Raw genomic sequence first — 24333 nt, 5'->3', positions numbered from 1 at the left:
ACTCCAGTCATGTCCAACGGAGACCACGCAAAGACATCTTTGTACTCTTTGAGGAGCTGGATGGTCTTTTCCCGGAGTAGAGGTGTTCCCGCGAAACCGATCTTGACCGTTCTGGATGGATCGTCTTCGTATAACTGAACTGGTCGTGAGTTCGGCTCCGGTGTGACTTCGTTCATTTCGCCTGCCTCTGACTCCGGCTGCTGTGATTGCTATGCTTGATGGTGCCGATCTGATTGTTCGGCACTTTTAAGCGCAATCTACAAACATTCTTTTGCTCTCTTTTGATCACCTCGGATGACTGCTATCCCTCCTTTAGTGGGGATCTTGATTGTGAGGTGATAAGTAGAGCAAATGGCCCAAACTGTGTTGAGCCAGTCTCTTCCCAGTATAATGTTATACGGGGATCGAGCTTTTACCACAAAAAACTCGATCATCGTACTGGAGCTAGTAGGCGCTCTTCCTACCGTAATCGGAAGGCTGATAATACCTTCAGGGCGGGTGTCCTCCTGGGCGAAACTTTTCAGAGGAAGTGGGGCCGGACTGAGCCGAGCTGGATCCACTTCCAGTTTATCAAAACATTCTTTGAAAAGAATACTAACCGACGCTCCTGTATCCACAAACACTCTGTGGATCAGTTTGTTTGCCACTCCAGCTTGAATGACAATAGCGTCTTGATGAGGAGAAATGGCCGGGACGGGATCTGCATCTGAAAATGTAATTACTTCCTCCTTCTTCAGCCTTTTATGTGTTGGCTCCTCTCGATTGAAGCCTCTGCGCTCTGATTTTAGAGACGATTTAGTCTTCCCGGCTGGGAGAGCGTCAATAGTCTGGATCACTCCATCATATTGCGGCTCGTCATCGTCTTCGGGATCCTGTTGCCTTTTAGGATCCTGAGGAGCGCAGTTCGCACTTCTCTGTTTCTTATTCTTTTTCGGCGGCTTGCTTTGGTATTTTTTTAACGTCCCTGCTTTCACAAGAACATCAATGTCTGCTGCCAAATTTCGGCACTCCTCGGTATCGTGACCGTGGTCTTGATGGAAGGAGCAATATTTATCCTGACTTCGGCGCGTGGCCGATTTCGTCATCGACTTTGGTTTTTCGAACATATCAGAATGCAGTTCGAAAATTTCCGCTCTCGACTTGTTCAATGGTACGAACTGAGCGGGTGGTTTCTCAGGATTGAGACGCGGTCCCAATCTGTCTTGTACCGGTGCCCTTTGAATTCTTTCAAAAGGAGTTCGGCGAGGATGTCCCTGATTGCTATGATCGGGCTTCCTCTTGTCTCCTCTGGAAGAGCTGTCTAAAGACCGTTTTCGACGGTCTGCCTCATCAGCACGAGAAAACTGGTCCGCAATGTCCCACATCTCTTGAGCTGTTTGCGGACTGCATTCAACGAGCTTTCTGTAGAGAGCTCCTGGCAGAATTCCATTTTGGAATGCCGAAATGACAAGCAGATCGTTGAGATCGTCTACTTGCAGGCATTCCTTGTGGAATCTTGTCATAAAGTCGCTGATTTTTTCGTCGCGACCTTGACGTATAGAAAGCAGCTGAGCCGACGTGATTCGGGTTTCCGCTTTCTGGAAGAACCTCCTATGAAAAGCATCCATCAGATCTCTGTAAGATCTAATGCTGCCTTGAGGGAGGCTATCAAACCACCTTCTTGCGTTCCCGATGAGCAGCTCGGGAAACAGCTTACACATATGAACATCATTGAGACCTTGGTTCGCCATATTATACTGATAGCGTCCCAGGAAATCATGAGGATCCACTAACCCGTCATAAGTCACTGACGGAGTTCGGTAATTCTGTGGCAAGGGAGTTCTGGTGATATCATCCGAAAATGGAGTCTTCAGCGCTCCATACATAGCGAATCCGACATCTCTACGGTATGGTGGAGATGGAGTTCTCCTGTGATTTCGGTAACAGGGAGGAGAAGGAACATGTCGGTGGTGAGGATTCTTTCTCCTGGAAGATACGACACTACTGCGGTAGTGACTTTCATGTCTGGAGGGGGAGGGAGAATCCGCCGTTTTCTTCTCCGGCTTCTGGCTCTTTTGCAGGAATGTTAAGAACTCATCCTGCTTCTCAGCCAAGAACAACTTGACAGCCTCATTCAAAGCGAGCTGCTGGGGAGGCTCGGTGCGATGACTTTTTGAGTGGTTTGTTCTTTCACCGTGAGAACTGGAGGCAGATTTCTCCCGAGGCTGTTTTCCAGACCTACGGGCTGGACTAGCTTCCTCACGTTCATCACGGACGGAAGTATGGGTATTATGTGATCTGGTATGCATTTTTTGGTGGAAGAGGATCAAAAACTCGCTTTTATCACAGTTTTGGTTTTCTGTCGGTTCCCACAGACGGCGCCAGTGATGATGTGGCGAATTTTTGATGGGAATAAATGCAAGTAATAAACGATCACAACACGGAAAATTACGTGGTTCGATTTACTGAGGTAAATCTACGTCCACGGGAAGAAGAGAGGGCAAATTTGTATTGCTTGGTCTCGCTTACAGATTACAATACTGATTTGCTATAAGATTCAGGATCTAGAGAGCTTAACCCTGGTCTATCTGATCTAAGTTCTATTTATACATTCGAACTAAGATCGTGGTTTGCAGCCCTGGTAGTGGGGTTGATAACTGCTTAATACCACTAAATAGATCGTGGGTGTAATGGAGGTCGTGGAGATCCTGCATGGGTCCACTATCTCCTTGTTCGGTCGAATACTGAGACCGAACTGCTGAACTTTGCCGATCAGCTTTTGCCGATCTGAGAGTTGAGCTCGATTGGTCGGCTTTTACCGAGCTATAGGCTGTGACCGAACTCTTTGGTTGTGCCGAACTGATACTACCGAGCTATAGGCTGTGACCGAACTCTTTGGTTGTGCCGAACTGATACTCTTTCTTGGGTTTTGGGCTGATGGGCCGTCACTGCTATCGGGCTCGCAATTATTGTTTAGTTCGTATCCCATCATATGTGTTATGACCTTGTTAGCTCTTTAACTACGGGACGTACAATATATGAAATAATGATGAATTTTTTTTAACTATTATATAACTTTTTGTAAGAAAATGAAATAATGATAAACTTTTTGTACTCCATATAAATAAAAAGTTAACCGCTTCTAAGCATAAATAACATAATGTAATATAATAAAACACCGAGTGAAACTTTTTGTATATAATTAATGTACTACTATGTTTTAAAAAATATGTACTAACATGAAAAAAAAAGTAGAATTTTTTTGTGCAAGTTCTTTTACCAGGTACTCCACATAATGGGTCAATGGGCCTAAATAACTAACTTATGGGCCTCACATATTACAAATATAATGGATCTGCATCACCAAGTCATGATGTATCATGCATTAACTGTGTCTAGTATATGAAGTGCATGTTTTTAGAATTTATAATCTTTAATTATAGCTTGAATACAATATATTGTTAGAAAAAAAATTAGTATATATGTAAGATGTTTGTTGGTTGTTTCATCCGTCTACAAAATACTATAATCAATTTAGGCTTAAACAGTTTTACAGTCTTTAATGAATAATGTTTTGAGAGTTATTAATTGTGCGTTCATGTTGATTTTTTTATAAATAATGAGTTGCGAGGGTTGAGTTATATATATAAACTTATAATGAGTGGATTACAAGTGTTATTCAAAAAATTGAATACTGAAAACGATACATTTGGAAGACGTTTTTTCCGATACATTTGGAAAACGTTTTTTTTTGGAATTTCAGATTTTGGAAAGAATATTAATGTACTTTATTAATCTTCTATTTTTAGTTATATTTTGGAAGTCGCACACCAAATTTCAATTAATAAATGGTCACAAAACAATGAGTAATATATATGCCATTAATGAGATAATTTTTTTTCCACATCAATTACTATACGCATGACAAGGAACATATTTTAAAAAGTGAATCTTGTGCTATGTTATATAGTTTTGGTCGATTGTTCATTATTACCAAAAGTATTTCCATACAAATTAATGAACTATACCTTATGGACAAAGAAAATAACCGTGATCGAATAATAGAATCAAATATTAAATTTGATTAGATTTTTTGATTAAATCGTATTTGTTTTACTTTAAAATTGTACTCCATTTTATTCGGTTCATATTGCCTTTCTACAACAGAAATACTCATCAATGGGATTTATCATGATGCTTCATTATGATTTATAACACACCATTCACAGCTTGGTTGAATTATATGCTCGTTGTTTCATCATGTTTTGTCATTGTTGTTTTTAAAGAATCGTTGTTTCTAATTTTCTTATATTATAAACTACAAATGTAACTTTTTCCTGTACAATTAGATATCTTCATCTGAATAATTCCCAAAGGTAAATTGGTTTGATAACGATAATAATAATAATAATAATTTAACAAATATAAAACATTTATATTTTTTTATTGTCTAATGGACATTAACAATTTCATTATTCATCAACGCTTCATCAATTATTTTCATAAAACAGTCATGTTAAATGATGTATCTTTGTTAACAGTTATCTATATCAATTTACAAAAATTTAATGAGTTCGGTCCATTTTTTATTAATAATATTTTATTTATATTGCTTTTTTACTTTTTAAAATTTGCACATTCGACCCTTATTAAATTTTTAATATTTTTTTGGAATGTCTAGAGATACGTGAATCATTTTTAATCTATGCAAAAATCCACATTTTATTTCATTGTATCTTTTATTTTTACTTTTACTTTACAACTTTTATTCTGTCATATCTTCAATTTTGTTTTTTTCTCAAACCTAATTTATAAAACCCTACTTTTTTAAATCACGTGCTGAAACAATTAGCAACGAACCAAAACAATATTACTTTCTTCAACTTTTTTTTTCTCAACCTACTTGATAAAACTCTATTTTTTCAAAACCATGTGCTAAAATTCAATTAACAAGAGACAAAAGTAACGCATCTCTTAACCGGCTTTTATCTCGGCTCTCCGAGACGAGACGGTTAAGAGACGCGTTGCAGCATCCCGTCTCGTCCCTGTTTCGCCGAGACGCTCGTCCCTCCGAGACGGCTGGCGCGCCAGCGCCTCGTGGCGTGCGCTGGTGCTAGGTGTGACGCCCACTCGCTGGCCCGCGAGTGGGCGCCGTCACGCTGACACAATAAATTAATTTTTTTTTGTTAAAAATCGATTTTGATAAAAAAAATTAAAAAAAATAAAAATGGTTATTTTTTTCTAATTTTTTATTGTATAAATACTCCTCTTTTATCATCATTACACACACAAACACACGTGTATTCTTCTCAAATCATCTCTCTTTCCTCTCCAATTTTCATCTCAAATCATCTCTTCTCTTCTATCCTTCTCCCAAATTTAATCCATTCATGGATCCATTTGAGCAAATGCGTCGAATAATGGAAGAATCGCTAGAAGAGGATCGACGTAGGGAGGCGGAGGAAGCCGCGCCGCCCCAAAGGCAATCCCTGACTTACAACTCTTTCTTCTGCTTCTTTGAGTTTTAAATTATGTATTTTTAAAATTATGTCTTTATTTATTTATTTTTTTAGGAATTTAATTATGTATTTTTTTAGGATTTTAAGTTGTAATTTTATTTTATTTAATTTAATGAAGTGTGTTTTTATTAATTGAAATTGTTGGAAATAAAAATAAAAAATGAAATTGAATGAATAGTTAAGGAATGAGATGGTTAATAGACGGTTAAGAGATGGATGGTTGCATGACTGTCTCTTAGTTAAGAGATGGAGTGAAAAGTAGCCCATGAACCGTTAATAGATGAGACGGTTAAAAGACGGATAAGAGACGGTGTTGCGGATGAGCTTATCAAGATTATTTTTGTTGAAATATACAGATTATAATTCGGAAACTAATAAGAAATGAGTTGAATCAATTTGCCAAATTTGGTATCTCTCTCACACACACGCACAAGCCCAAAAATTTCAATTCACTTTCGGCAAGCCTGCATATTCTCTCTCTCTCTTCACTTTCTCACTCACTAGTAGCTTAAAAGCACAGCACCACCGCCCCTCACGCTACCTTTTCCTCTCTCATAGGGTTCTGCATTCGAATCTCTCTCCCTCATCTCGCTTTTCTCAGCCCCCCTGCAACTCCACAAGTAAGAAACCGAAGCCAAAATAAATAAAAACAATTCAGAAAAACAATTCAAAAAAAAAAATCTCAATGTTTACATGTTTTCTAGAAAATAACTGTATAATTTTATTTTAGTTTTCTGAACTTGCAATCAATGTCGCTGCTTAATATGCATTGTTTATTTGTTGCGTAACACGCAGGGGTTGGTGTGTTGTTGGCTCCGTAAAAAATACTCTATATTTTTGAAAACTACTTGTAATTCTCTGACATTCTCATTCCTGCCTTTTTTTATTTTGAATTATTGTTGTTAGGCGGATATTTAGGGATATAATGCTAATTTAAATTTATGCTCAGAAATAGTCACAGAGTTGGACATGCATCCATTTTCTGGTTTTTGCTTTTTTGAGTGAAACAGGACTCGTGGTTTTGGTTAGATATTCCGCATTATTATTGATTTTCGTTGAGTTTGAAGATTCTATGGTAAGATGTGTTTAATTTTGTTTTTTACTTTTTTCAGGAGTATATGGTTTTTCGGATATTTGCTTGAGGAGGAGGAGGAGGATACAGAGTGAAAATGTCAGCCAGGGGAGGGTCGTCGCAGCAGAATCCACAGCTGCAGCGGCGGATTACGCGCACTCAGACGGTGGGTAATCTCGGGGAGTCTGTGTTTGACAGTGAAGTAGTGCCATCGTCTCTGGTTGAAATTGCTCCCATTCTTCGAGTTGCCAATGAAGTGGAGCCTAGCAACCCGCGTGTTGCCTACCTCTGTAAGCCTAGCAATGCAATGTTCTAATCTGTAATTGTGTAATGTGGTCATGTTTTCATTATGTTGTATGAGAATAGAGATGCAAAGTGCGGTTTCTGTTATTTACAATGTTTAGGTTAGGACTGGTGCTTTGAGTAATGAGGTTTTGGTGTTTGATATATTGTGGCTGCTTGACGTTAATGGAGATTTCTTTCTCGATATGTTGGTGATCCGGAGAAGTTGTGAAGAAATCCAAGCCGTGTAGTTTTCTGTAGCTACCGAAAAGAAAAAAGCAGGGGATTTCATTAACCATGTTGAAGAACATCTTTTTCGTCAAATACTTGGTTTTATTTATATATAGTAAACCCTCATGGAAGTGAAATTTTGTTTTTTTTGTTCTTTCCAATTGCTAAGTCATTCTCAAAGTACCCCAATACTAAGAGATGTTTTTTTAATTATACATTTGAGCCCCAGAAGGGCAATCTCAATACTTATGATCTCTTTCTCTGGTGGTGTATATACCTATATGCATAATACATCTTTATTATGTATACTTTTTTACCAAGGTTTAATGAGTTAATAAATTTAGCGCAAGTATCTCTGGAGAATTTTATGAAACCCGTTCTTGTGTCTATTGCTTATTTACTTGATTTTCCCTTTGTTGCTTTCCTCATAACCAATGGTTGAACAATGCAGGTAGGTTTTATGCTTTTGAAAAGGCTCACAGGTTGGACCCTACTTCAAGCGGACGTGGTGTTCGGCAATTCAAAACAGCTCTTCTACAACGTCTCGAAAGGGTAAGCATGAGACCTTTTCACGATGTATGGCAATGCTTGCTTGTGCATCGAACTTTTTCCAATGAAAACCAGCCCAAGTAACAATAGTGAATCAAATACACTTTAAAATAAATTTCACCTCTTGTTGGTGTATCTTAATCGTGATGGTTGTCACCTTGCAACTGATTAGTGATTAATGGACAGTTTTGACAACACATCTTCAGGTTTTTTATTAGAGTTTGCTGTACTCTGTTCATTATATTGTTTATGTTGATAAAATTTTGATTATTTTCAATTCTGGTTCACATCGTGCAGGAAAACGATCCAACATTGATAGGAAGAGTTAAAAAAAGTGATGCACGTGAAATGCAGAGTTTTTATCAGCATTACTACAAAAAGTATATCCAAGCTTTGCAAAATGCTGCTGACAAAGCTGATCGGTAAGTTTTATTGATCACCGATTCTGTTTCCCTCTTGGATGATGCATTGCAAATATATGATTTGTCAGTAAATTTGTTAATGATCACTGATCTTTGTTCTTTACTTTGTCAATGTACAGTGCACAGCTCACAAAAGCATACCAAACAGCTAATGTTCTCTTCGAGGTTTTGAAAGCAGTTAACCAGACACAATCTGTGGAAGTTGATCGTGAGGTCTATACTGCTATTCATTTTCTTTGATTCCTTTTGTTTCCGTTTTTCACAGATTTTTCCTTTTCTTAACAACCATAGGCAGAATGCATATTGGTTCTGAAAAAATGGACAGTAATATATGAATCATGCTCTCTTTTTATGTTGCATAAGTAATTAATTGTTCGATTTTCGATTGCACAGATATTGGAGACTCACGATAAAGTTGCAGAGAAGACAGAAATATATGTCCCTTACAATATTCTACCTCTTGATCCTGACAGTGCGAATCAGGCTATCATGAAATATCCAGAGGTCAACTTTGAAATAGGCTAGTTCTCATTAGTTTCCAGTCTGATTTTTTATGATTTTTAACAATTACACTATTCAGATTCAAGCTGCCGTACATGCACTTCGAAATACCAGAGGTCTTCTTTGGCCTAAGGATTACAAAAAGAAAAAGGATGAAGATGTCCTTGACTGGCTTCAAGCAATGTTTGGTTTTCAGGTGATATCTCATTATTGTATTATACTACTAGTATAGTTTATCTAAATAAAGTAAATAGAATGGATTTAACAGGCTAATCACTCCATGAAAGAATCCTAAGTCCTACAATGCAATTAGGATAATATAATCATGAAAATATTAAATCCAAATAAATCATATAATTATGTTGATATATATTCCACTACAAATGATAAATTTGATTTTTCTGTAGATAATTATACTTATACTAAATCATGAAAGTTGAGATTTTAACAGCTTGAATACCCAATATATTTACATTACTGTTGACTGTTAATTTGCAGAAAGATAATGTGGCAAATCAAAGGGAGCATTTGATTTTACTACTTGCAAACGTGCACATACGACAGTTTCCAAAGCCTGATCAACAACCGAAGGTTTGGCCTCCCTGTGAGAACTTTAATACATGATATAGAGTTCTTTCCCTGTGTCACTTTTATCCTAGATCCCTTGGATAGCCAATATCTTTGACCAGTGATTAGCAAATAAAAAAGACGTTTTGAAAAAGCTAAAGCATGTAGTACCAAGTGGTTATCAAATGAAACCTTGAAAACAATAGTACTGATTCGACTGAAGTTGGCATTATTGTTTCCTCACTATAGTACATTAGCTAATGCATCTATCTCTTTCCTTTTGAAAAAAGTGACAATGTGGCATATCACTTCCTTTTACCTTGAGTATTGCTGTGAGTTGAGGTGATCACACAGAAAACATATGGAAGAACTAGAAATTAACTCTCAAGCTAATAAGTTCTACGATGATAATATCTAACTCTCAAACTACTGTTGAACGCAAAGCAAAACAGCTTCAAGGCCCATGCATGTCATAGGCCTATTTAATACAAAGAATATGTGAATCATGGCTCTAATAAAAAACTGAAGTAAACTATTAAATAATTTACTACAGCCCAGTTCCCATGCACTCAAGTTATCCACTATGAGCGTGTCAATTGCATAATTGATCACCCAATGATTCATGCATCTACCATAAATGAGTGGAGGGTGTTATAAGATCTGTTTTTTTTTTCTTTTGCCCCAATCAATTTCTCAAATGTTTCAAGATACTGAAAAATTAGGTTTCACACTACAAACATTATTTGGTACTTAAGGATAAAGGTGTCGATTGAGTTTGATTGGTGATGGCAGACATGAGTTAGTCCTATATCATTGTCTTTTGCTCTAGTAGCTCTTAACACCAGTTTGTGGTTTTAGTTGGATGAGCGTGCTCTAGATGAAGTGATGAAGAAGCTTTTCAAGAATTACAAGAAATGGTGCAAGTATTTAGATCGCAAAAGTAGCCTGTGGTAAGTTTTCAGTGAGAACTGTCATTCTGATAAAGTATCCTGCCTCAGTTTCTCCAATGTTCATTCATATGTTATGTGTTCTCATTTATGCCAATGGAGCTTATGTTGAGTTTCTTTACCAGTGGATGTTTAAAACTAGTATTGGTTTCACTATAGGGAAAATTTTCAATCTACCATGATATATCTTAATCTTATAATTTTTCTCTGATTAGTGTTGGTTTTATCAATTGCAGGCTACCTACTATACAACAAGAAGTGCAACAGCGCAAGTTGCTGTATATGGGGCTATATCTTCTTATATGGGGAGAAGCTGCCAATTTGAGATTCATGCCAGAGTGCCTGTGCTACATCTATCATCATGTATGCTTTTGGATATTTACTTCAATTAGTTAATCAATGAATGAGTTGGCCTCAATTTTACCATTCCTTGGGTATCTTTTCATTGTTTGTTGGAGGCATTTTGGAAATTCCATCCTACTTTAAGACGTAGGACCATGCGGTTTTTATATGGATGAGTGAATTTTGATTCTAAAAGTACATAGCTGTGGCACTAAGCATAGACGTGAGTGTAACCTTGCTCACCACAAACTATAAGAAGACGTGCATATGATTTGCTCAATTTCTAGGTCTAGCATGCCTATTGTGCAGTGTTTCCACAGAAATGATTTTTGCTTACATAAAAAGTGATTTTACATGTGTGTCTCATGAAATTTTTTACATATGTTTCTAGATTGAACCTTCCTTGCAAATGGACACGTAACTGATTTGTAATTTACAATTCACATATCAGGTTGACCATGAAATTAAGGAACCTTTTACCTCTTATCATAGTAGTGCTGGTGCATCAGCAATATCATTTACCTTTTTCTGGTAGTATAATAAGATAGAGTGGGCAATTTTTCACTATTCTCGCCTCTAGTTGTGTGTGTGTGTGTGTATTATTTTCTAGTCTTATGTTACTTTATCTTCTAGAGCTTGTTTCCTCTTTTATATCTGAATTTCAGGAGTTTCCTTGTGTTCTCTATGTCTGAGAGAATATATTATTCTCTCACATTCTCCTAGTAATCCTTTTGGAATTTTAACTTTGTAGATGGCTTTTGAACTTTATGGTATGCTTGCTGGTAATGTAAGTCCGATGACTGGCGAGAATGTGAAGCCTGCTTACGGAGGAGAAGACGAGGCCTTCCTAAAAAAAGTTGTCACCCCAATTTATGATGTGATTGCTCGGGTATACCCTACTGTCTTCCATTCATTCCGCATGTTGATTTGCTTATGCTTTTCTTTTACTTAATTTTATCTTTTCTATGTTCAGGAAGCTTCAAGGAGCAAGAAAGGAAAATCCAAGCACTCCCAGTGGAGAAATTATGATGATTTAAATGAGTACTTTTGGTAATATGATATCCTAGTATGATAAAAAGAATGTTACACAATAAGTTTAGGGTACATATCCCTTTAACCATGCGTTATCAACCATATCCTGAACCATCAGAAATGTTTTTCAACCATGAACTACCGATTATACATCAATTATGCCCTTGTCCATCTTCTGGCTCTGTAAAGTTGACGTGGTATGCCGTACTGCTACAGAGTAATTAACAACTATATAAAAAAACCCGGTGACAAAAATGGTACCCTTTGTGCCTTATGAAATTGGATTGCCAGAATTGATCTGTTCAGAAGCCAGAACTGGTTATAACTTGACTGTTCAGAAGTTGGAACTTGTTAGAACAGATCAGTTCTGGTGATTACACCTTTTTTCAGAAGAAAAAGTAGATCAGTATTGATGATACGCTCTTATAATGCACAAACAATGTCATTTTTTCCATGATAGTTTTGATATATTTTGTTCAAAATGCTGTGGCAATCTGGTGAGCCACACCAACCTTTTGGAGTTAAAAAACATTCTGATACTTCAGGATATAAGTGTTGGTCCAAAAATAGTTGGGATTTCATTACCCTTAGTTTTGACCACTCATGTACTAACTTTTTTCCGAAAAATATAGGTCCGTAGATTGCTTTCGGTTGGGTTGGCCCATGCGTGCTGATGCTGATTTTTTCTGCAAGCCAGTGGATCAGTTCCAGAGTGATTCAAATGGAGTAAGCATAGAATAAGTTCATTTATCCTTAACATGTTCCTGACATGATCAATATGGAACAACTTGGTTTTAAGAATCCAAAGTGAAGACTATACTTTTATTTGGCTTCATCCAATCAAAGAAAATCTTATGAAAATGTGATTTGAAAATTCCACATCTTTATAGGAACTCACAGCATTCTAAAATTTATAACTGGGTTCGTTGGGTTTTATCTATTATTATTATTATTATTATTATTATTATTATTATTATTATTATTATTATTATTATTATATATTATAGATTGCACTAGCTCGTGTAACTGTTATTATATGCACTAGCTCCAGGCATGCACCGCATTATAAATTCACAATTTTTGCTCTTTGAACGTTCATCTATTTGCTCTGTAGCAAGATTTACAAAATGCTGTAACAAGTCTTCTGAGCTTCACATCACCATCTCCATTTCCCTTTTCTTTAAATTAATTTATTTTCAAAGTCCGACTGTGTTATTATATGTCCAATTGAGTAACTTACCTATTTGATCATTTCATAGAACATCTTCAAAGTTCAATGTGATTGTCCTTTAACATATCTGAATGTGATTTTCTATGAATTCAGGAGACAAAACCTACTAAAGATAGGTGGGTGGGGAAAGTAAATTTTGTTGAGGCTCGTTCATATTGGCATATCTTTAGAAGCTTTGACAGAATGTGGAGTTTCTTCATCCTGAGCTTACAGGTATGTTCTTTGCAGTCTTCTTAGACTTTTTTGTTTGATTATCCATACCATTCTTTAGCACTGACATTCAAATCCGCTGTCCTTGATCAGGCTATGATCATTATTGCTTGGAATGGCTCAGGACAACCTAGTGCAATTTTTGAAGATGATGTTTTCAAGAAAGTACTGAGCATCTTTATAACTGCTGCAATATTGAAACTTGGACAAGGTAAATTGACTTATTTGTATTTGAAGTCCTTTTCATAGTATCTGTTTGTAATTCTTAAAATATTCATGATGCTTGGTTGATTTTCCTGAAAGCTGATTATGTGTCAATATTACTCCATGTTAATGCTTCTCTGTAATAGATATCAGTGGACAGATATATCATCTTTTTTTTTTGGTATTTTCCCTGTCCTTTTATTTGACTCTTGGGTGTCAAGTAAACGATTATCCTGGAAATTTTAGTTTACGCACATATGCATGACAGCGTACCCTTGGTAATATTCAAGGATGAAAACTAGTAATACATACTGTTGTGACCAAGACAGACTATTCATCTATTATTATGTTATTGGTTTGTGATAGTTTCCACGCTTCCAACTGATCCCATTGAAATAAAACTTCCATTTGCCTCTTCATCGTGATATCTAACTGCATAACTGCTGCAGCTATCCTTGATGTAATTCTGAGTTGGAAAGCTAGACAGAGCATGTCCTTCCATGTCAAGTTAAGATACATTCTAAAGGTTGTGTCTGCTGCTGCTTGGGTGGTTATCCTGCCTGTTACCTATGCTTATTCATGGAAGAATGCTCCTGGGTTTGCTCAAACAATCAGAAGTTGGATTGGAAGTAGCTCAAGTGATCATTCATTGTTCATCTTGGCTGTTGTTATCTACTTATCACCAAATTTGCTTGCTGCCTTTCTGTTCCTTTTCCCCTTTGTTCGTCGGTTCCTTGAGAGGTCCAATTATAGGATTGTGATGCTAATGATGTGGTGGTCCCAGGTGTGCTTTGAATTACATTATATTCTCATGGTATTGTTCATTAAAAAAGTTCAGGTAGCAACTTTGTTTATGTTTATGTGCTGCAGCCTCGGCTCTATGTTGGCAGGGGAATGCATGAAAGTACCTTTTCTCTCTTCAAGTAAGCATTAAGGATGAGATCTTTTTGTATTCTATAGCATGACCTCGTGTAATAAATTATATACTTTTCCATTCTCAGGTATACATTATTCTGGGTGCTCCTTACCATTACAAAGTTAGCTTTCAGTTTCTATATCGAGGTGCAAACATTTACCATTTCTTTTTTTATTTGTGTAGTCTTCATACTAATTTTTGAAGTATGTGTTGACTATTGATTTTATTAGCGCTTTTATAAGCTGGAACATGTTTTTTTGTTGGCTTTAAGCATGCGTGGTTCTCATCGAAACTGTTGCTGCTCCCTGTGGGGTCAGCTTTATTGTTAGTTGCTATCCATATTTCGGTCTTCTTATGCTCTATTAGAGTGTACGCCTTTGTGGTTAGGTTTAAGCATGTACTACTGAGAAAAAGAGGATGTTCACCTTAGGACATTGAAAGCGTATTATCTTTTTCATTTTAGCACAGTTAACAGAAACTGTTATCTTGTACCTAAGGGTGGCAACTCGTCAAGGCTTGAGGGGCTAAGTTTTCCATAAGTTCCTTTGTACCTATATTGATGATTTTATTACTTAGCACCCTTGCCCACCCCCGGATAGATTTTGATCCCTTTGTCCTCTTTAACAAAATTTGTCTAGCTCCGGTTACAATATATTCTGATTAAGCTGCCTGAACCTTTCTGGTGCAGATAAAGCCTTTAGTTGGTCCAACAAGAACTATCATGAGTGCTCATGTGTCAGCTTACCAGTGGCATGAGTTTTTTCCTCAAGGTAGTCAATGCGGCTGTTATCTGGAAATGAACTGCTAAAAGCACAGACAAATGCCAATTTTTTTGTGTGTATATTTTCACTCACCTGATTTTTTTTTTTAATTTTTCTTGTAACCTTGTTGTATTTGCAGCTAAGATGAATATTGGCGTCGTGATTGCAATCTGGGCTCCAGTTATCCTTGTATGGATGAGGCATTATACTTTAAGTTTCCACTTTGATGCTTATTTTCATTGTTTTATTTTTTTTTGGGGGGTGGGGGGTGTTGGAACTGCGAATTATTTACTCTTTCTGATATAATTTGAGGAATTTTTTCTTTTTAGGTATATTTCATGGACGCACAGATCTGGTATGCTATATTCTCCACACTGTTTGGGGGCATATATGGTGCATTCCGTCGTCTTGGAGAGGTCAGCTGAAATCTTTTTCTTTATTTTCTGATACAAATGCTGATAACTAGAAGTTTTATTTTCCAATTGTTTTGAGCAGTATTCACTATTCAACTAGTTAAAAAAATTATATTTTATTATGTGAAAAAATTCAAGAATTCTGAATCTAATATCTATAAGGGAAAACATGCATAGATCATCCCCACCCCTTGGTAGAAAGACTGCTCTCAAGGAAATTGATATTGCCTTGATTAAACACTCTTCTAGCCCTTTTTGTTTATATTTCTGTACGTATGCGCTCAATAAGCTGAAAGCTAAGCATATGTCATTATGTTAGTGCTGCAAGTATTGAGCTGTATTTAGTAGTTGGTTTACTCAATAATGAATATTTTCACTAGAATTTTGTTCTACCTGATAAGAACGCTGATAAAAAATGATGCCATTCCCCCCAATAAAAGTTTTTCAGCATGAATTTTATGTTTGAATATATAACTGATGATTCTCTTTTGGGTTTAATCTGTCCTCTTTTTCTTTATCAGATTCGGACGTTGGGAATGCTTAGATCACGGTTCCAATCGTTGCCAGGTGCTTTTAATGCATGCTTAATTCCTGAGGATAAAAGTGAGATTGTGAAAAAGAAAGGACTGAAGGCTACATTTTCCCGCAAGTTTGAAGTGGTATTGTATTTCTTTAGTGGCTAAATGTGAATTTTAATCCCCCTGGTCATTCTACTTTACTGATATTGATATGGACTACCATATGAATGCCACTATACCAGATCCCATCCAGTAAAGAAAAAGAAGCTGCAAGGTTTGCTCAGTTGTGGAACAAAATAATAACAAGTTTCAGAGAGGAAGATCTTATAAGTGACAGGTGCCTTCTTCTCTCTGATTGTTGCTAAATAAGACATTGGTTTATATACTTCTTTTTTATCATGTCATTCTGGGCATAGCTTTTTTTTGAATGATCTCACAACTTGCTTCCATTTCAGGGAAATGGATCTGCTGCTTGTACCATATTGGGCTGATCGTGATTTGGAGCTGATACAGTGGCCCCCATTTTTGCTTGCCAGCAAGGTTGTCTTGCACCACTTTTACTATTTCAACTTGGCTTTTACCATCTGATGAGGAGACCTTAATTAATACTCCTACCATCTTTTTACTAGTCATCTTCAAGAAATCATCCTCTTCTATCTTCTCCTTATTTGGAAAAAGAGTAGTTCACAGAAAAGATAAAGTATAACATGAAATCCCAAGTTTTGTTGCTGTTTGACATTTATGTCATCAAGTTAGGAGAAATATTGGTCTTAACTAGCTAAATTAAGGAACATACTAGTAAATACTTAAGCTTAAAGTTAAATCACCTTTTGTTTATTACTTTATTAACATCTGAAGTTTGAGTATAATCAATTGGTGTGGATATCAAAGCAATATAAATGATTGGTTGTTGTATTATTACAACTTTTATCTGACTGATAATGTTCATGATACAGATTCCTATAGCAGTGGATATGGCTAAAGATAGTAATGGAAAAGATAGTGAACTGAAAAAACGGATACAATCTGATGATTACATGTATTCTGCTGTCTGCGAGTGCTATGCTTCTTTCCGAAACATCATTAAAACCTTAGTTCGTGGAAATCGAGAAAAAGAGTAAGTTTTCAGCAACTTACATCCTGACACTGGCACAATTAATTTAGTTTCTTGAAATTTTTAATGTTTTTCCAGGGTCATTGAGTACATCTTTTCTGAAGTTGACAAGCATATATCAGAGGACGATCTATTAACAGATTACAGGCTTAGTGCTCTTCCCAGTCTTTATGATCTCTTTGTTAGGCTTGTAAAATACTTGGTTGGTACCTTTTTTATTGCAGTGTTCTTTTCTTTATTTTTTTAATTTGTCTTTAGAATTATAGACTGTTGCTGTTGGTTCTGCAAATTTGTAACCTAGATTGGATTTGGTCGCTTTCACAGCTAGACAATAAGCAGGAGGATAGGGATCAAGTAGTCATTCTTTTCCAGGATATGCTTGAAGTAGTTACCCGTGATATAATGATGGAAGATCACATATCCAAGTAACTATCTTCTGGTTCCAATTGGTCTCCATGTCATCTTTTGAGTTCTCCATGGAGTCTTCTTATTTTGGGTGTTTTTGTAGCTTGTTAGATTCAATTCACGGTGGATCAGGACATGAAGGAATGGTCCCTCTTGACCAACAATATCAGTTATTTGCCTCCACTGGAGCCATCAAGTTTCCAACTCCCGACTCAGAAGCTTGGAAAGAGAAGGTACTCTTAATAGAAATCAATAGATCTTTTTGTACATCTATACTTGTTCGACAGCTCAGATATTTTATTGGCACAGATCAAAAGATTGTATTTGTTGCTGACGGTAAAGGAATCAGCTATGGATGTACCATCGAACCTTGAAGCTAGAAGACGCATTTCCTTCTTCTCCAACTCTTTGTTTATGGACATGCCTTCAGCTCCTAAAATCCGCAATATGCTTTCTTTCTCGTGAGTCCTGAGTCCGGTCTTTTGTACATTTATATTTGTGCCACAAATTGCCCTTGTGGGTTCCATACATTCTTTAACTGAAATTTAAGCTTTTGTGCTAAACCAATTATGGGTAGACTTGAAACTATGAAACCTACAAAAAAAAGTAATTTGAAACAAAAAACAGTCTGTTATGAATTGAGTTACTTCTGTTTTAAATTGTAATGTTCCGTACTGGTGTGTGGCACTAGGTATACAGTATACCAATTTTTAGCAAAGTTTAGTTTACGCAAAATTCCCTAGTGGATATGAGGGAAATCTATAAATTAGGTATTCAAAGAGTACTCACTTTTCGAACTTGGGAATTATATAGTACTGTATCAGAGTAGATATTCAATTATGCATCTAAGAAATCTATTTCTGCCTCTTTTGTTTTTCTCTCTGATTTGAGTCATCACTGTTATCCTGACTAAACAAGCTTAGCTTCACAAAAGGTGTGCCTTTGATTGTCCTAGGTCCTATATCCTAATCCCTTGTATCTAAGTTATCATGTTTTGCCTTTATGTTTGTGATTTAACGTAGTTATTTTCTATTTAGGGTTTTGACTCCTTATTATACGGAGGAAGTTCTTTTCTCTTTGCCTGAGCTAGAAGTGCCAAATGAAGATGGTGTTTCCATTCTCTTTTACTTGCAGAAAATTTACCCAGGTTTGTGCTTTAGGTGTGCTTCCTTGTAGGATAATATTTCTCATTCTCTACTAACCTTGCTACTAAATCATGCAGATGAATGGGAAAATTTTCTGGAGCGTGTGAAGTGTCTCAGTGAGGAAGAACTTAGAGGATCTGATGAATTAGAAGAACAACTACGCCTTTGGGCATCTTATAGGGGTCAAACGTTAACAAGAACTGGTATGATCAAGTAAAATTCTACGAAGTCTGTGGTTCGTAGTCTGTCATTTTTTGTTTTCATATTATTTCTGTCTCCACTTTTAGGGGTTGCAGGTAAGTGGTTTTTGGGTGCCTGAATTGCAGCATACCAATGACTGGATTCTTTGACCTTGTGTCATGTCAACTCCTCCTTGGATAAAAGAATCCATCCTGAGTAGAATCTGTTAGGGTGCTTAATTATATGGTCTTAAATGGACCTGCTAATAAGTAGAACACCACCAATCAAGTTAAAATGTTGAATAGCTTAAGTAATACACACTTGAGTACATGTCATAGCTATGATTGGATGGTTTTAGGGAATTATTAACTAGTTGATCACTGGTTGATTTTATATGCACAACTGGTATGCGCATATGATTTCTTTAGTTGGTAGTTTGCTTGAAATGCCTTTGCTACCTTGAGCAGGTTATTCTTCCCATCTTTTTTCCAAGATCAAGTTGACTTTTTTTGCTAACGCCTTGCCCTAATTTGTGACAGTAAGAGGAATGATGTACTACCGCAAAGCACTTGAGCTTCAAGCCTTCCTTGATATGGCCAAGGATGATGGTACTTTATCTTGTGCTCCTGATTCTTTGAATGAGGACAACACCTAATTTTAACATTTCAAGCCATTTGATATTTGATTACCAATTTTAGCGGACACAGTAATTTTGTGCAATTTGAACAGATTTAATGGAAGGATACAAGGCTGTTGAGTTGAATGAGGATCAATTAAAAGGAGAGAGGTCACTTTGGACTCAGTGTCAAGCAGTTTCAGATATGAAGTTCACTTATGTTGTATCTTGTCAGCTGTATGGTATTCAAAAACGATCTGGCGATCCTCGTGCACAGGATATATTGAGACTTATGACGACGTAAGAATTATAGACCTGTAGTTGTTGTTGTTAGCGGTTTCCTTGCAGCAATTCTCACCTACATAGATTGCATTGAACAGATACCCATCTCTTCGAGTAGCATATATAGATGAAGTTGAAGAGCCAAGTAAAGACAGGTCCAAGAAGGTGAATGATAAGGTGTATTACTCCACCCTTGTGAAGGCTGCTCTGCCAAAGTCAAACTCTTCAGAGCCAGGCCAGAACCTGGACCAGGTAAAACAAATGTATTCATAATGTTAGAAGAGATATATAGGTTGTTTAGGTTGGTGGAATATATGTTGCTGAATCATATTGTTGAAGTTACTTATGAAGGGGACCCTCTTCTCCTCAGCAGGCTGTCTGGGATTCTATATAATTTGCAGCCAGTGATTTGCTTGTCAAAGTTCACACAAGTAGTTGGCCAAATACTAGTCATTCATCAAAAACAGACATCAATTTACTTAACCTTCTTGGCAGTTTCTGATTCAATTTTGCATGTGCAATTACTGTAATTCGTGTATGCTGTATAACATATAGGAGGTCCTGTGCAGGTAATCTATCGTATAAAGCTTCCAGGACCTGCCATCATGGGGGAAGGAAAACCTGAAAATCAGAATCATGCCATCATTTTTACACGTGGAGAAGGGTTACAGGCAATTGATATGAATCAGGTAAAGTATTCTCATGCTTATTTGGATTTGAGATTCATTCTATATGTCCTGAAAATAAATATCCCATTTAGGATAACTATATGGAAGAAGCTCTGAAAATGAGAAACCTGCTTCAAGAATTTCTTAAGCGACATGATGTGAGGCATCCATCAATTCTTGGTTTGAGGGAACATATATTTACTGGAAGGTCAGCATTCGTCATAGTTAGCATTTTCTTAAGGAAAAAGTATATAGACTCTTGTTTTGATGACTGAATTTTCTCTTGCCATGTGATGCAGTGTTTCCTCCCTTGCTTGGTTTATGTCAAATCAAGAGACAAGTTTTGTTACCATCGGTCAGAGATTGTTGGCCAATCCTTTAAAGTAAGTTCTACTGTTTCTTCATCCTCCCCTGTCGCTCAGTATTCATGAATATAACATTGCTTTTGGAGTAAATATAGCACTTAGTGCTGGTCATGACCTTATACTTGTATTTCCTTGGATAATATTTCCACAATTACTAATGTCATAATAAAAGTATGGTCTACTGTTTCTTCATCATCCCCGTTCATTCATTTGTTTTTTTTATCTTCAACAGTTCACTTAAAAGATTTTAGTGATGACTCGTAGCATATCTAGCCTTTGCTACTGGTTATATTCGCAAGTAATCGTACCAGTAAACTAGTTCCAATATTTTCCATTGGCCATCCTTTGCCTATAATCTGATATACCTTTTGATTATTTTATGATTTTTCCTGTGTATATTTTTCTTATGACACCTTCTGGATTTGACTCCTTATCTTATCTGTCATCAATCAAAGTTGATACTATAATATAAATCTTGTGTCTTTTTGAAGGGTTCGTTTTCATTATGGTCATCCAGATGTTTTTGATCGACTATTTCACCTCACAAGAGGTGGAGTGAGCAAAGCCTCCAAGGTCATCAACCTGAGCGAGGACATATTTGCTGGTATGGCCAAAATGATAGTGCTACTCTTGAACTTTCTTTGGTAGGATGGTAAATGATTTACTTCTCGTGCAGGTTTCAATTCTACCCTTCGTGAAGGAAATGTGACCCATCATGAATACATACAAGTTGGTAAAGGAAGGGATGTAGGACTTAACCAAATATCTCTGTTTGAGGCGAAGATTGCCAATGGAAATGGTGAACAAACATTAAGTCGTGATTTATATAGGCTTGGCCATCGTTTTGACTTCTTCCGAATGTTGTCATGCTATTTCACCACAATCGGTTTCTACTTCAGTACCTTGGTATGTGAAATAAGCTTTAGATCTTACAGTTATTTTGAGTACTACTCCCTCCGTCCCACTTAAGATGATATGTTTTCCTTTTTAGTTTGTCCCAACTAAGATGACACAATTCCTTTTTTTGGAAACTATCTCTCCAATTAATACACCCAACCACTTTTTCCCACTCCTATTAAAATGTTCATATCTCTCTCTCTCTATTTGAATACTTACACCCACATTTTCTCTCTCCAATTAAACTCATTAACCAATAACTCCTAAAATCTCGTGCCGGCCAAGGAATGTGTCATCTTAGCCGGGACGGAGGGAGTACTTTTTTTATAAAATCTGTTGACCATCCTGTGTTCTTCTGGCAGATTACGGTGCTCACCGTGTACATCTTCCTGTATGGTCGCCTTTATCTTGTTCTTAGTGGCCTTGAGAAAGGGCTCAGTAGTCTACCTGGGATTCGACAAAATAAACCTCTTGAAATCGCACTTGCCTCTCAGTCATTTGTTCAAATTGGTTTTCTGATGGCTCTACCTATGATGATGGAAATTGGACTGGAGAAAGGGTTTCGAACTGCATTAAGCGAATTTATACTGATGCAATTGCAGCTTGCACCTGTGTTTTTCACATTTTCACTGGGAACAAAGACACATTATTATGGGAGGACATTACTTCATGGAGGTGCAAAATATAGGCCAACTGGTCGTGGGTTTGTGGTGTTCCATGCGAAATTTGCTGATAACTATCGGCTATACTCTCGTAGCCACTTCGTTAAGGGACTTGAGTTAATGATATTGCTCCTTGTTTATCAAATCTTTGGGCAATCCTATAGGGGCACTGTTGCATATATATTGATTACTGTATCAATGTGGTTTATGGTTGGCACCTGGCTATTTGCTCCCTTCCTTTTCAACCCTTCTGGTTTTGAGTGGCAAAAGATAGTTGATGATTGGACTGATTGGAACAAGTGGACTAGTAACCAAGGAGGTATCGGTGTTCCACCTGAAAAAAGTTGGGAATCATGGTGGGAGGAAGAACAGGACCATCTTCGTCATTCAGGGAAACTAGGCATCATTGCTGAGATCATATTGGCCTCAAGATTTTTCATTTATCAATATGGGCTTGTTTATCACTTGCACATCACCAGGCATACTAAAAGTATTCTGGTATGTTTTTTTACGTGAAAGTCTTCTATGCTTTGCTAGTTTTTGTTTATTCCATTATAGTAAATTCTTCTGGAGTTTTACTACTACTTTGATTCACGGCGGTGCGTGTATTACAGGTATATGGCATATCATGGCTAGTGATCTTTCTGATCCTTTTTGTCATGAAGGTGAGGTTACTTTCTCCCTATTTCTGAATCCTTTGCATATTTAAGGCTGCACAATATGAGGATTGATTTCAATTAGTATCCTAGAAAGTGTAGTTTGTGGTTTGGTGCCATTTTATTGGTGAAATTTAATTTGCTAGGTGACGGAAAATTTGACTAATTTTCCGTTCAGATTTCTCAGTTGTATTCAAGTAAAGCATTGTATTCTAGTTTTTGTTTATGTTAAGAGCAATATTACTTGTTTGAAAATGTTATCAACCACCTGGATATAGAAATCAAATTAGAAATGTTGAAGTTGTTTTAACTGAGATTTAAATATCACTTTTTTTTCTAGTATTTTTTTCTAATTTAAAGAGGATAAATAACCTTTTCACACTTACCACCATGATGACTTGAAACCTGACCTTATTGGGTGGAGGAGAAGCATTTTATCCATTGAGTTGCGCTTTTTTTTTATAAATATTTCTATTGCTTATACTTTTCAGACAGTTTCGGTTGGGAGGAGAAAGTTCAGTGCAAATTTCCAACTTGCTTTTCGGCTTATCAAAGGTTTAATTTTCGTCACGTTCATCTCTATCCTGGTTATATTGATCGTCATCCCTCGCATGACACCAAGAGACATTGTAGTCTGCATACTTGCCTTCCTGCCTACTGGTTGGGGTTTACTTCTGGTTAGTTATGAACTTCTATTTTAATAGTTTTGTTGCAAAGAACTCCGTTTATTAATTCAAATGTGTTGGTTCATAATCTAAACATGTCAACTCGCACTTAACAGATTGCACAAGCATGCAAGCCGGTTGTTCAAAGAGCCGGATTTTGGGGTTCGGTCCGAACACTTGCACGTGGTTATGAGATCTTGATGGGACTGCTACTGTTTACACCAGTAGCATTTCTTGCATGGTTCCCATTCGTGTCTGAGTTTCAAACTCGGATGTTGTTCAACCAAGCATTCAGTAGAGGTCTTCAAATTTCTCGTATTCTTGGCGGACATCGAAAAGACAGATCCTCACGGAGCAAGGAATAGTTATAGCATCACATCAGCAGGGACGGATGTCTTACTATTTAACTGTTTTTGTCAGGATCGTTGTTGTTGTTGTAACGTTGTTAACCTCCTGGGATGTCTTATTGATTAAATTATGCAGAATCTTCTCTCTTAGTTTTGACATTTAATTCTTGTTGTTAAGAATATGTTGTAGCTCCAACGACAAGGGTTGTTCATGGTTTGATGAATTTTTGAAACCAGGTAAAACTAAATTGCAAAACGAATTAAAATCAAATTAAGTTATATTAATACGTTTTGCTGCAGGCGATATTATTGCTTTAGAAATGTGATTGAAGATTTTGACTAGTTTAATGAAACTTTATCATACCTACTAGTATTGTTCATGTTTTGTTCTTACACAACTCGGGCTTGTATTGTCAAATGATTTTATTAAAAAGTTAAAAGCACAGATTCAAGACCTATATCTTGCATATAATAACACAACATGAATCAATCTAGAGTTAATGATTACTACTCTCTTTGTCTCACTAAATATGACTTACTTTCCCTTTTAATTTATCCTAACCAAGATTATTTATTAAAAATAGAAATACAAACACTTTTGGTGTATGTGAGTAGGCCAAGCGGTTTGGCCTCAG

General features: G+C 36.6%; 1 protein-coding gene across 1 annotated transcript; it reads left to right on the top strand.

The window, feature by feature from the left end:
• Positions 1–5951: 5951 nt before the first annotated feature.
• LOC121807442 (callose synthase 3) lies at positions 5952–23941 on the top strand. The gene is made up of 43 exons (XM_042207678.1): positions 5952–6118; positions 6611–6860; positions 7535–7635; positions 7930–8054; positions 8174–8267; positions 8448–8558; positions 8635–8751; positions 9054–9146; positions 9981–10072; positions 10306–10432; positions 11163–11300; positions 11385–11461; positions 12076–12169; positions 12768–12887; positions 12978–13095; positions 13538–13872; positions 13959–14011; positions 14090–14150; positions 14693–14774; positions 14905–14954; positions 15095–15181; positions 15700–15837; positions 15939–16033; positions 16152–16236; positions 16653–16813; positions 16889–17012; positions 17135–17235; positions 17319–17448; positions 17525–17676; positions 18253–18362; positions 18438–18563; positions 19080–19148; positions 19270–19456; positions 19537–19690; positions 20008–20127; positions 20199–20314; positions 20406–20489; positions 20963–21075; positions 21148–21377; positions 21731–22528; positions 22645–22695; positions 23178–23363; positions 23468–23941. The coding sequence occupies exons 2-43, from the start codon at positions 6668–6670 to the stop codon at positions 23714–23716; spliced, it is 5847 nt and encodes a 1948-aa protein (XP_042063612.1). The 5' UTR covers positions 5952–6118; positions 6611–6667; the 3' UTR covers positions 23717–23941.
• Positions 23942–24333: the final 392 nt, after the last annotated feature.

Source organism: Salvia splendens, chromosome 6, assembly GCF_004379255.2.
Source record: "Salvia splendens isolate huo1 chromosome 6, SspV2, whole genome shotgun sequence".
NCBI classification, from domain to species: domain Eukaryota; kingdom Viridiplantae; phylum Streptophyta; class Magnoliopsida; order Lamiales; family Lamiaceae; genus Salvia; species Salvia splendens.
Note: the sequence above shows the minus strand (reverse complement) of the source record. Positions and strands in the feature narration are given on the sequence as shown.

Excerpts from the sequence above, each read along its gene's own strand:
- LOC121807442 (XM_042207678.1), top strand. The coding sequence starts at position 6,668 with ATGTCAGCCAGGGGAGGGTCGTCGCAGCAGAATCCACAGCTGCAGCGG. Across the intron at positions 14,012-14,089 it reads AGTACCTTTTCTCTCTTCAA|GTATACATTATTCTGGGTGC; the intron begins GTAAGCATTAAG and ends TTCCATTCTCAG. Across the intron at positions 16,034-16,151 it reads GAAGATCTTATAAGTGACAG|GGAAATGGATCTGCTGCTTG; the intron begins GTGCCTTCTTCT and ends CTTCCATTTCAG.